Genomic DNA, 12,164 nt, shown 5'->3' with positions numbered 1-12,164 from the left:
GTAACTTAAAAAGAGAAGAGACTAGAAGAAAAGCGCTTGGACAGGTGGACTCCCTGCCTTTGCTGCTGTGTGATAACCCTATACCACATCTGGGTTTTGCTAACAGGATGTGGCCCCTACACTTTTGCACATCCTGGACTGTGAACTGAAATAAACCTCTTTTCTATAAAGTTATCCAGCCTCAAGCATCTTCATATAGTACATAAAACAAAAAGGATAATACCAGTCTCTAGAGGTAACATAAAGGAAGAGTCTCCAGTGACCCTGAACAGTTGAACTAAGTATAAAAACATACATGCTAGGCTTACGGTATCTCCTTCTGTTGTGACGAAGTCACCTCTACTTATTTTAAGCATAGCCTTTATCGCCAACCAAAAGGATGGCAGACTAAACAGGGTCTCTTCCCACAGCCTGCTCTTTCCAAACACCCAGCCAGCTTCATTCCAACTTCAAAGGAACTTCCAAGAAGCCCATTGGCCCAAGAGTAAGGAAATGGTTGCTTAGCAACCGAGTCTTGAATCCCACAGACCTGAGAAGAGGAAACTTGTGGACCAGCCACCTAATTCTGCCTGTGTTAAAGTAAAAAGGAGCTGCTTAGGAGATGAACCCCTTGGCTTTGTTAGTAGAGATATTGATCATTATTGAGGTCACAACTAAAAGTAAGTGTATCTGTCCTTAACAATTCTCTATAAATGTCTCTTCTCTTCTCACTAACAGTGCCAAGAGTTTAAGCCAGTTAGAAAATCAGAAGGAAACTCACTAACTTCCCAATTAACAACAATTTTAAACAAGAACTTACTTAAGACAATACTGATTGGAGGTGTGTGTGTGTGTGTGTGTGTGTGTGTGTGTGTGTGTGTGTGTGTATAAAAAAGAAAGGAAGGGAGACAGGAGAAAGCAGAGAGAAAGAGACAGAGACAGAGACAGACAGAGAGAGAGAGAGACAGAGAGAGAGACAGAGAGAGAGAGAGAGAAGAGAGAGAGAGATAGAGAGAGAGAGAGAGAAGAGAGAGAGAGACAGAGAGAGAGAGACAGAGAGAGAGACACAGAGAGAGAGAGAGAGACAGAGAGAGAGAGAGGAGAGAGAGAGACAGAGAGAGAGAGAAGAGAATATGAGATCTATAAGGAAGCTACACAGTACTCTATATAGAGTAGAGCTATTCGGGCCAGATAGTTAAGTCAAATCCACAACTTTAAAGGAAAACTATGGGATTCAAAGGGTAGAAGAATTCTATAAACTTTTATCCCTTTTAAATACTTGGTACAATTACAATTTTATTTCTGAGGTTTCAAGTTACCTCCAAGGTCACTATCTAAAAAAGGAAGTTATTTTGCCTTGTTTCCTTATCCATTTCTCACAATCATTTTATGAAATATGCATAAAATTTAGTCATAAGACTCAATACAAAGAACATTTGTTTGGTTTTGACCCAGAAGTTTATGGTTAGTTTCCTCACTGAAAATTAATTAATGTTATACATTATATAATAGAATAAAATCAAAAACCATATGACTATCCCAATTAATGCAGAAAAAACACTTGACAAAATACAACACATATACAATTACAAATACTCAATACACTAAAGTGAATTTCCATGAACCCAGTGAAAGATGTAATATCCTGAAAAGTCATCCACAGCTAATACAATAAACAATGAATGGGGCTGGCGAGATGGCTCAGCGGTTAAGAGCACTGACTGCTCTTCCAAAGGTCCTGAGTTCAAATCCCAGCAACCACATGGTGGCTCACAACCATCTGTAATGGGATCTGACGCCCTCTTCTGGTGTGTCTGAAGTCAGCTACAGTGTACTTATGCATAATAATAAATAAATCTTTAAAAAAAAAAAAACAATGAAAAGGTTACATCTTTCCCCTGAAATCAGGACTAAGACAAGAATGCCCACTCTTGTCCCTGTATTAAAAGTTCTTGGCATAGACTTAAGAAGGAATTTGGACCCTACCTCATACTATATACAGAAATTAATTCCAACTGGATAAAAGACATAAACAGAACCTGAAGCTTTAACACTCTAGTGAGGGAAGACATCCTGACCCTGGACGAGGTAATCACGGGGCTTAGCTTTTTCACCAAAAGCAGAAGCAAAAAGAGAAAACGAGCCCACTGGATGTCAATTAAAAATGTATCTGTTTCAAAAGAGACCATCAGAGAATTGGAGAAAAAAATGACAATTCACACTCAGTCAGAGTTTAGTACTCGGGGGCTGGAGCGATGGCTCAGCCATTAAGAGCACTGACTACCCTTCCAGGGTCCTAAATTCAATTCCCAGCCATCAGTAATAGGATCCTATGCCCTCTTCTGTCTGATTCCTTCTTCTATCATACAGACATACATGCAAATAGAACACTCACATACATAAAATATGTAAATAAATATTTCTTTTCAAAAGACAAAATAAAAGAGTTTAGTACTCAGAATAAATAAATAAAGTGAGTCAGCACCCAATGACTCACTTTTTAAATAAGTGAAGGAATTTATTGGAGATTTTTTACAAACAAGATGTACAGGTGGCCACTCACACACAGGAAAGATATTTTGCATTAAGGTCATTAAGGAAATGAAAAGTGAAACCATAATTAAAAACTACATTACACCCATTAAAAAGGGCTACCGTAGGAAACGGAGCTGTTTTTCTTGGTGCATACCTGATGAGATGTGTCACTAGCAGTTCTCCTGGAGCCATTAATCAAAATCCTGCCAGAATGCAGACTCAGGCCACATCTGCTCAAACCCTTATGTCTGACCCAGACATAAAGCTCAACATATGTGGCCAACACTGCGATAACAGGAATGGTGTCTTGAGGGCCTGACTCCACACTGAAAAGGCTCCAGCTGGCAATGACACAAATTTATCCTAAAGGAGAAGAAAACTTGGACTGGGAACGTAGTTAGGGGACTTTGGCAATCCTCAGAAGCAACTCTCCCAGATGACAATTAGTGGAGTTGTACTTGTGCTATTTGTAACTTTACAGAACTTAGAATCCTGCAGGAGATAGGTGTGTATTGGAGAAATTATCTCAACTACACTAATAGAGGTGGGAGCCATTCCCTGACTGGGATTCTAGGCTACATAAAAATGGAGAAGTGGAGCTGAGTAGCGTGTGCCCACCCCTTTCTGCTTCCGACTGTAGGTACCAGCTGTGTCAGGCTCCTGCAGCCTTGACTTTCCTGCCACTGGAGAATAAAAAAAAAGCTAGGCAAATCCAATGTTCATCAACCAAAGAAGATAGAAACAAAGCTATACAATGAAATTTTACTCAGCAAAAATAGAGCACAATATGGATAAGCCTCAAAAATATTATGCTAAACAAAAGAAACTAGGTACAGAAAACTGTGTTTTTTACAACTCTGTGGACCTAAAAGCCTTAGCAGAATCAACTTCTCAGAGGCTGAAAGTACATAAATGAATTACCATGGCTTCTGAAATACGGAGCGATTAGGAACATCCACTTGAAAGGAATACGGTTTTTCTGGGGTTAATAAAAAATACTTTAAAATTAACAGGAGAAGCCTGTGCTTGCAATCCCAACTATGCAGGAAGCTCAGGTGGGAGATTCAGAAGTTAGACACCAACTTAGGCAACATGATGAGGCATCATTTCAAAAGATGAATTCAGTGAGAAGTAGCTCTAAAGTAAAACACTTTCCTAGCATGCACTAAGCCAGAGATTCAATTCTTAGTACCTCAAACAATACAGAAACAAAATTCTACTGTGGTAACAATTGTACTACTTTCCAAATAGTCTAAAAACCACTGAATTAAGAGAAGAAACTTTTTAATGAAAGTTATGCGCCAGAGGAGTGAGGATACAGAAATAATACACAGATCTTATTCTTGAACAGCTTAGAGTCTTAAAGGAAAAAACAAAAGCAGATTAACAAATGGCAAAGTGCGGGTCTTAGAAGTGTTTAAATGGCACTGTGGTGTACAAACATGGGAAAGGTCCTTTATGCTGGCATGGAGTGCTCGGGGAGGCTTCATAAACCAAATGGCATAAACCTAACCTTGAAAGGTTAGTGAGTGATCAGGAGAAAGAGAGCAAGAACATTTCAGGGCAGAGCTAAGGAATAAAGATACAGAAGATAAAAGAGCATGGTCTATGAAGTGCATCCATTTACTGTGGTGTAGGACACACAAAGGAGCCCAGCAGCGAGTGAGGCTGACATGGTAGGCAGAGGATGTGATGGACTATAAAATCTGAACTGGATCTTGTGAGCAAATAGGATGTATTTTAATGGTTTACTCATAGAATTATTTCTTTAGAAAAACGACCTTGGCAGTTCAGGGCTAAATGGATTCTCCCTGGGTAGCCCTAGTGATGGTGGAGCCAGTAAGTGGTTGCAGACTGATCCAAACAGAAAACAAAATGGACGTAAGATACTACAGTAGCAGGGGACACTGAAAAGACAGGGTGGTTGATGGGGACCAGAACTTGAGGGTGAATGGCCAGTAGTGGCACGTATCAGCAAGGATGGTGGCTAAGGCCGTGGCTGACAAGGGACCACTGAAGCCATTAGTTCCTGGAAACTTTTAGTGAAGAAGCCAGGACAGAACCAAGATTTCAGTCAGTCAGCTAAAAAGGAAACAAAGTAGACATGACACTGATTACAGAGGTCTTCCTGAACGGTGGCATTTCACAGGTGGGGCCTGAGGTTTCAGTAGATCGTTGATAGGCAACCGATGCACAGAAACTGGGGGAAGCCGCTAGCTCAGGGGACGGCAGCTGCTTCTCAGGCTGTGCTTAAGGGCTTGTGATTCATATTCACCCTCGGCAGTTTGTTTTCCTTTCCCACCACCCCCACAAACACTTTGCAAGCTCACTTTGTATGCACATTTTCCTACGTGATCTCTATTACTCTCTGATTGCAGTAGGTGAAGGTGATAACATAGAGACAGGGTTGCTGCTACATAAATATCCTTGATTTTACATTCACCGAGGAAATATTCTAGAACAGTTACTGGGAGTTTTCCCTTTTGACAAAGCCTCAAAATGAAATACTTTTATTAAAATGGAAAAATAGACAGTCATGCTAAGGTATATAGCTTAGAAAATGAAAGTCAGTGAAATTGTTTTCTGTCTGCCCCACCAAACCAGCTTCCAACCTAAGGAGCTATAAGGTACTGAGAGTTACCAGGGTGAACAAAACCAGTAATTCAGCACAAGGCATCCAGGACCCAAGAAATCTTGTTTCTTTCTAGTGGCAACTCCCCACTGTCATTTATTTCTATAATTAGAAAAATAAAAAGTTACCAGCCATCTAGCCAGCATCTCATTATCCTAATTGAAAAGGGCAAATATCACAGGCCTCAAAGTAGCCAGAGCTCAGTGAACAAGAAACCTAGCAATCGCATCTGGAAAGGGCATGCACACCCATCACACAGAAGGCTGAACTTCAACAGTACCAGTAGACAATATCTGCCTGCTTCTTCACTATTATCACCTAACAATTACATGTGGGGAACATAGGCATGGTTTGCAAGCATTGCCCCACCATCCCTCCATTGTCTCTTCACTCTGTCCTTTGCTGTGCACAATGCTCTTTGTTTTTATTTTGACTCTGTCTCTTTTGCCTATTTCACTTTTGTTCCTATACTCTTGGGGCCACAGCCAAGAAACCAATACCCGATTCTAGTCTATGCTAATGCTGATACTTTTACAGTTTCTGGTCTATATGGTCCACATGTACATCTTTAAAGTATTTTTACTTCATGTTTGTTATTAGATAAGTCCTCTCATTCTTATACACGTTTACAGTTTCCCCTGTGCCAATTTTTAAAGACTGTCCTCTCCTCATTACATATTATTGTCATCTTTGTTTTAAAAAAAAATTAGTTGGCTGTGCTAAACATGATAGTATTAGTATATAGTAGCATATACAGGTAATCCCAATAGGAGGCATGGGAACTTGAGAGCAACTTGGGTTGTATGTCAGGTTCAATGCCAGTCTAGAAAATACATCAAGACCCTGCCTTAAAAGAGGGTGAGGCACACACTGGGGAGATGGCTCAGACAATCAAGAACACTTGATGTTTTTGTAGAGGATTCCAAATTCAGTTCCCAACACACAAATGGTGGCTCACAGCCATCTGTAACCCAGTTCCAGGGCACAGCACACAACTAGGCTATACGCATATATGCAGGCAAAAACATTCACACTCACTTAAAATTTTAGTTAAATAAAATGAATACTCAAAAGCTCTTGCAAAACTAAATGGTAACTCTAATCTTTGTAAAAATGCACTCACAAAACCCACAGGAGTAAATCCTATCGATACTTTTATCTTTCTAAACCTACAGGCATTTTAGAACCTTGAAGTGTAGCATTTTGTAAGCCTCAATTCTGTTGGGTAATGGAAAGCTTTGGCCGTGCAGCACCTGTTGGCTTCCACACATCTACATTCTCCAAAGGACTGCTCTGGGTGTTTGCTTCATTGTCATGTTGACTTGCCTCAGGGTGTTTCAACATCCTACCAAGAAGCCAAATGAGAAATAAAAAAATTCATTCTCCCAAACCCTCTAGAAGACAGTGTGCTTATATTTGCCTTCATACAGAACACTCAGCCAGAAGAATGGGTATTTTCTTTCCCACCAGTTGTTTTGGCAATATGACGACTGCATAAACCGCAGCAGTAGCATTTTTCCACGTGATTTGTTTTGACGTGATTTTTGTCATTTAGCTGGAGTCCTCTGCTTATTAATTATAATTTCTGAGTCTTGGCTACATAGTTTATATTATTGACTCATCATTTACCTAAGTGTTACAATAGAAATGAAATTTGTTTTCTTAAAACTTCTTTTAACTGGATGTGGTGGTACATGTCATAATCTGGGCACTTGACAGGCTGAAAGAGAAGGCTGGAGAGGTCAGGGCCAGCCTGCTCTACAGAGCAAAAGTCTCCTTAGAAAAAACAACAACAAATTAAAAGCTGCTTCAAGCCCTTCCCCACAGACAGAGAACCAAAAATATAGTAATAGTGCTGGGAGGGTTAGGGTAGGAGAACAAGAAGGGGTGGTTAGTGTATTTGATTGGCTCAGTTGGAGTATATTTTTTTAAGTTGTGTTTGTTTTGCATGTTTGTTAGTTCCTTGGGATTTGCATATAATGTTTTTGCTCATGATCACCCTTCCCCAACTCCTCCCGGATTCATTTCTCCCTCCCTATCCACCAAACTTGGCGTCTTATTTTTAACCATCAAATAGCTTGTGATACCCATATACCCCTGAACATGTGGCCTTCACTGTAGGATGGCCCACCCATCAAGAGACACACCTTTAAAGAAAACTAACTCTCTCCCAATCACTATTAACTGCCAATAGCTCCTAAGCTATGGACGAGGCTTCATGCCCACCTGTCTCCGGGCCGGAATTTTGTGTGGCCTGCTGTGAGTTCACACTTCCAACTTCTCTGCTGTGTCCAGAAAACACTGTTTGTTTGTAGTCATCCACCTCTCTCCATGTCTCTTCCAGTCTTTCTGCATCCTCTTTCCTCATAGCTGAGCCTTGGAAGGTGGGGGTCTCATGTAGAAGACTTGTTTAGGGTTGAACATTCCAGTCTTTTACTAAGAGACCTTAATCAGTTGTAGGTCTCTGTGTTAACTGTCATATACTACAAAGAAAAAAATGATTTTCCAATGAAAATTGATAAATATATTCATCTATGGATATCATTAGCAGTCACAATTTAATATTACGTCCATTTAGCAAAGTAATAGTAATAGATTGCTCTCTAGAGCCTCTGACCTATTTAGCCACATGTTCTTGGGCACCAATCATGGATCAAGGTAGTGGTTCACCTTTTGTAGTAGGCCTCATAGCCAATCAGAAGTGGTCCATACTCCTGTGACATTCACGCCTATGGTGAATGTCACAGAAGTATGGGTATTGCCGGGTTCACCGATGGGTAAGATCCGTGATTCTTTTTCTCCTCTATGTATAGTGTCTTCTGGCACTGTGCTAGCTAGCCAGTGGTATGAAGCTTCCACATAAGTACTAGCTTGATTTCCCCGTGTTATAATTCAAGCATACAGGCAATTAAGCAATAAGATCTTACTGGACCATTCTGGGAGGTAATCAAGAGCATTGGCAATAGCTGCCATGTTCAGGGGTCTGTTGTACCTTACTGCTCAACAACTACAAAGATGATAGCCCATTTCTGGGGCCTGGACTTTTCAGTTAGTATTCTGTGACATCTAGAAGGAACATTATTGCCTCATTATAGGGTAACTCCATTTGAATGTGGATATTTCTATCTTTATATATGTGCATGTATATGTTGTAGGAAGTTTCTACAGTAGTATGCTTCCATGTGATTTTTTTAAAAGAAATGTCTTTAATGTTAGTTATCCCTTCTGTATTATCTGGTCTACTCTGCCTTCTCATCTCTATTCCCACTAAACTCTTTCTGTAACATTATTCCTCTGTAATTCTTTATACATAAACTGAATTTTATCTCCACTGAACTGTGCCCATGGCTCCCTACTGATTTCCTGACTTCTATGGATATTGCAACTGGATCACATACATCTGCAAATTCAAGGTTAACATGCTCAGATAAGAGATGACATAAGACACTTGCCTCTCTGGGTCTACATGAACTTACTCAGAATGGTTACTTCCAGCTCCAACATGTTTACCTGTGAATTTCATAGTCAGGTAGATAAATTGCATTCAGAAACACACTTTAAAAGTATTTAAACAGACTACAATGTAAAAAGTTAACAAAAAGAGTCTGGGAAGATAATCACAGAGTATAGAGCAGGCCCAGGACAGACTCTTCCCACCTTAGAGCTGCTGGCGAACATCAAAGGCCCCCCCCAATTTTTTTTTTAATCAGATGAGTGTCTGCTTTGCTTTGAATCCCCTAATAAGGAAAAGAGCATAGAATCTAATATTCAAGATCTACCCAAGGGAAGAAGCCCAGCAGGAGACCTTTTAAAAGTCAATAGTAAATTCCCCCTTCCCAAAGCCAGGGAGCCTTCAGACTTGATACATCTAGAGCAGAAAGAAAAAGGGAAGGAAAAAGAACGCATTTCTGAGAAGCTACTGCCACAAGCTGGGTTTGCTCTGCCCACCCTAGGCACTGAATCCTAGAACTCTCAAGTCTAAGGCAGTTTTATATTGCCAGCACCTAGAGCACCTAGCAGGACTTGATTCATGTGTTTTCTGTGGAAAGACAATTTTACTGTAGTGGCCACTCACAGACAGTGGACAGGACATAATAAAAATAGCTAAGTGTAGCCCGGTTCCCATATCCATAGCAGGTTTCTGTGAATCCAGCCAATCACTCATGGAAAATATTGGGGGTGGGGTTCTTTACTGAATATGTATAAATAGGTTTCTCTCATCAAATATTCCTTAAGCACTATGATGGTAACTATTTACATATTATTTATATTAGATATCATAAGTAATCTCAAAATGATACAAAATGCATAAGAAATTATGTGGTTATCTGCTGACATTCCCTAATTTTATGTAAGGGACTTAAGCTTTTTCAGAGTTCAATATGCGAGGGGGATCTTAGACACAATCCCCTCACAGAGAGACAGCTGATTAAAGCACTCCTTTGTTTTCCGGTGGGAGTATAAGGGTGAGCATAGAGCCGAAGATACGAAGATTAGCTCCTGGTACACTCAGGCAATACATACTGCAGTGCCCACAGAGTCACAGCTAGAAAGCCTAAGTAGTGGGAAACAGCGTGCTCAACAAGATTAGGGAAATCAAATGATTTACCAAACATTTGAGCAAAGCCAATTTCATGCAAAAAAGTGCCAAGATCCACAGACACATGCATGCACAGACACATTATACACGCAGGCCCATATATACACTGGGAGGAAAGAATACAAGCAGCACACATGTGAAAACTAAAAGGAGGAGGACAAGGGTCATAACTTGCCATTGCAAAAAAAAAAACCAAAACAAACAAACAAACAAACAAACACCAACAGACTCATAGAAACATAAATGATGCAGTCTGTGTTTAAAGGCATCTGTAGCTACGAAGCAGAAGGAGGAAAGATGATATATTTCAGAAATGAAATATGTGACAATAAAAGTCAAAGATTCAAGACCAAATATTAACACAGACAGAGCTGAAGAGTAATCCAGGGACTCGGAGTGTTTCAGCTTACAGTGCAAACTGCCAGGGAAATGATAGGAAAGCTAAGGAGCTCGGAGAAAGTTACAATGTCATATGCAAAAGCTACAATTTCATATAATAGGATTTCCTGGTAGAACACATAGGACTGAGAGGAAAAATAAAAAAATAAAATAAAAATTCCAGAGATCTGATAGTTTTAAATGATGTTTCATGGAGTGCCAACAATAAGACTGAGAAAAATAAAATAGCCCACTGCTAGAACATAATGGTCAATTTTTTTAGAACTTTTTGATAATAAGAAATCTTAAAAGCCTCTAAAGAAGTGACACTCAGTGACTCACTTGGGAGCCAGGACTCAGAGGACAGGCAGGAGATTTGCCTGGTCTACATAGTAAAACCTTGAAGGGGAAAAAAAAGAGATATATCTATGGTTTTAGTGTGTGTATGTGTGTGTGTGAAATTATTAGACACAAAAAGTATCATGTTGGCTTAAAATGTATTAAGTAACATAAATATAAGAGAAAGTGGAGAAGTATTCTAAGTGTGGAAGTGAATGCTACTTTGCATTTAGAATCTATAATTTGACAGACTATCAGACAAGTAAAGTGACAAAACAATTTCTATCCTAAATGAAGTCAGAAAATTGATTTCCCATAAACCCTAGTGGAAATAATGGCTGGAAACTGTGTTCCTGCAAAATAAAACTTGAGTCTGGGAGGAAAATAAACAAATCAATAGTAACCAAAGAAACATTTAAGGCACGACAAATCCAAATAAAAGTTCATCTTCTTTTTAAAAAATGTAGCTGTCTGGGGCTGAAGAGATGGCTCAGAGGTTGCTCTTCCAAAGGACCTGGGTTCCATCATCAGCACCCACATCACCCCCAGGAACTCCAGTTCCAGGGATTCTGACAACCTCTTCTTATTTCCTTAAGAACCAGGCATGACATGGTATTGGTATAGTGACAGGTCAGTAGATCAATGGAACCGGATTGAAGACACAGAAATGAACCCACGCACCCATGGTCACTTAATCTTTGACAAAGGAGCTAAAACCATCCAGTGGAAAAAAGACAGCATTTTCTTTTTTTTTTTATTAGATATTTTCTTTATTTACATGTAAATTTCTCCTTTCCCAGTTTCCCCTCCAAAAAACAAAGAAACAAACAAAAACAATAAAAACAAACCCCTGTTGCCTTCCCCCTCCCCATGCCTGCCACCCCACCCTCTCCCACTTATTGGCCCTGGCATTCCCCTACACTGGGGCACAGAACTTTCACAGGGCTGAGCTCTTCTCCTCCAATTGATGATCAAATTGCAATCCTCTACTATACACATGCTTCCAGAACAATCAGACCCCTCCATGTGCAGTCCTTGGTTGGTGGTTGAGACCCTGGGAGCTCTGAGTGTACTAGTTAGTTCATATTGTTGTTTGTCCTAAGGTGCTGCAAACACCTCAGCTCCATTGGTTCTTTCTCTAACTCCTTCACTGGGGACCCTGTACTCAGATCAATAGATGTCTGTGAGCCTCTACATCTGTATTAGTCAGGTACTGAAAAGACAGCATTTTCAACAGATGGTGCTGGCTCAACTGGCAGTTAACATGTAGAAAAATGCAAATCGATCCATTCCTTTCTCCTTGTACAAAGCTCAAGTCCAAGTGGATCAGGGACCTCCACATCAAAGCAGATACATTGAAACTAATAGAAGAGAAAGTGGGGGAGAACCTCAAGCAAATAGACACAGGGGAAAATTTCCTGAAGAGAATGCCAATAGCTTCTGCTCTAAGATCAAGAATTGACAAATGGGACCACATAAAGTTGCAAAGTTTCTGTAAGGCAAAAGACACTGTCAATACTGCAACCAACAAATTGGGAAAAGATCTTTACCAACCCTATATCTGATAGAGGGCTAATATCCAATGTATACAAAGAACTCAAGAAGTTAGACTCCAGAGACCAAATAACCCTAGTAAAAAATGGGGTACAGAGCTAAACAAAGAATTCTCAATTGATGAACACCGAATGGCTAAGAAGCACC

At 40.0% G+C, this 12,164-nt stretch overlaps 1 protein-coding gene across 2 annotated transcripts in view; it reads left to right on the top strand.

Annotated features, from left to right (window-relative positions):
- The first annotated feature begins 490 nt into the window (after nucleotides 1-490).
- Nucleotides 491-12,164, top strand: part of Sel1l2 (SEL1L2 adaptor subunit of ERAD E3 ligase) — a 126,387-nt gene continuing 114,713 nt past the window's right edge. For both annotated transcript variants that reach the window (XM_031372061.1, XM_031372060.1), the window contains exon 1: nucleotides 491-659. In XM_031372061.1, the coding sequence (XP_031227921.1) occupies nucleotides 602-659 (58 nt within the window). In that variant the 5' untranslated portion in view covers nucleotides 491-601. The remainder of the gene's footprint in view (nucleotides 660-12,164) is intronic.

This window comes from Mastomys coucha, unplaced genomic scaffold (assembly GCF_008632895.1).
Source record: "Mastomys coucha isolate ucsf_1 unplaced genomic scaffold, UCSF_Mcou_1 pScaffold15, whole genome shotgun sequence".
Taxonomy (NCBI): domain Eukaryota; kingdom Metazoa; phylum Chordata; class Mammalia; order Rodentia; family Muridae; genus Mastomys; species Mastomys coucha.
Note: the sequence above shows the minus strand (reverse complement) of the source record. Positions and strands in the feature narration are given on the sequence as shown.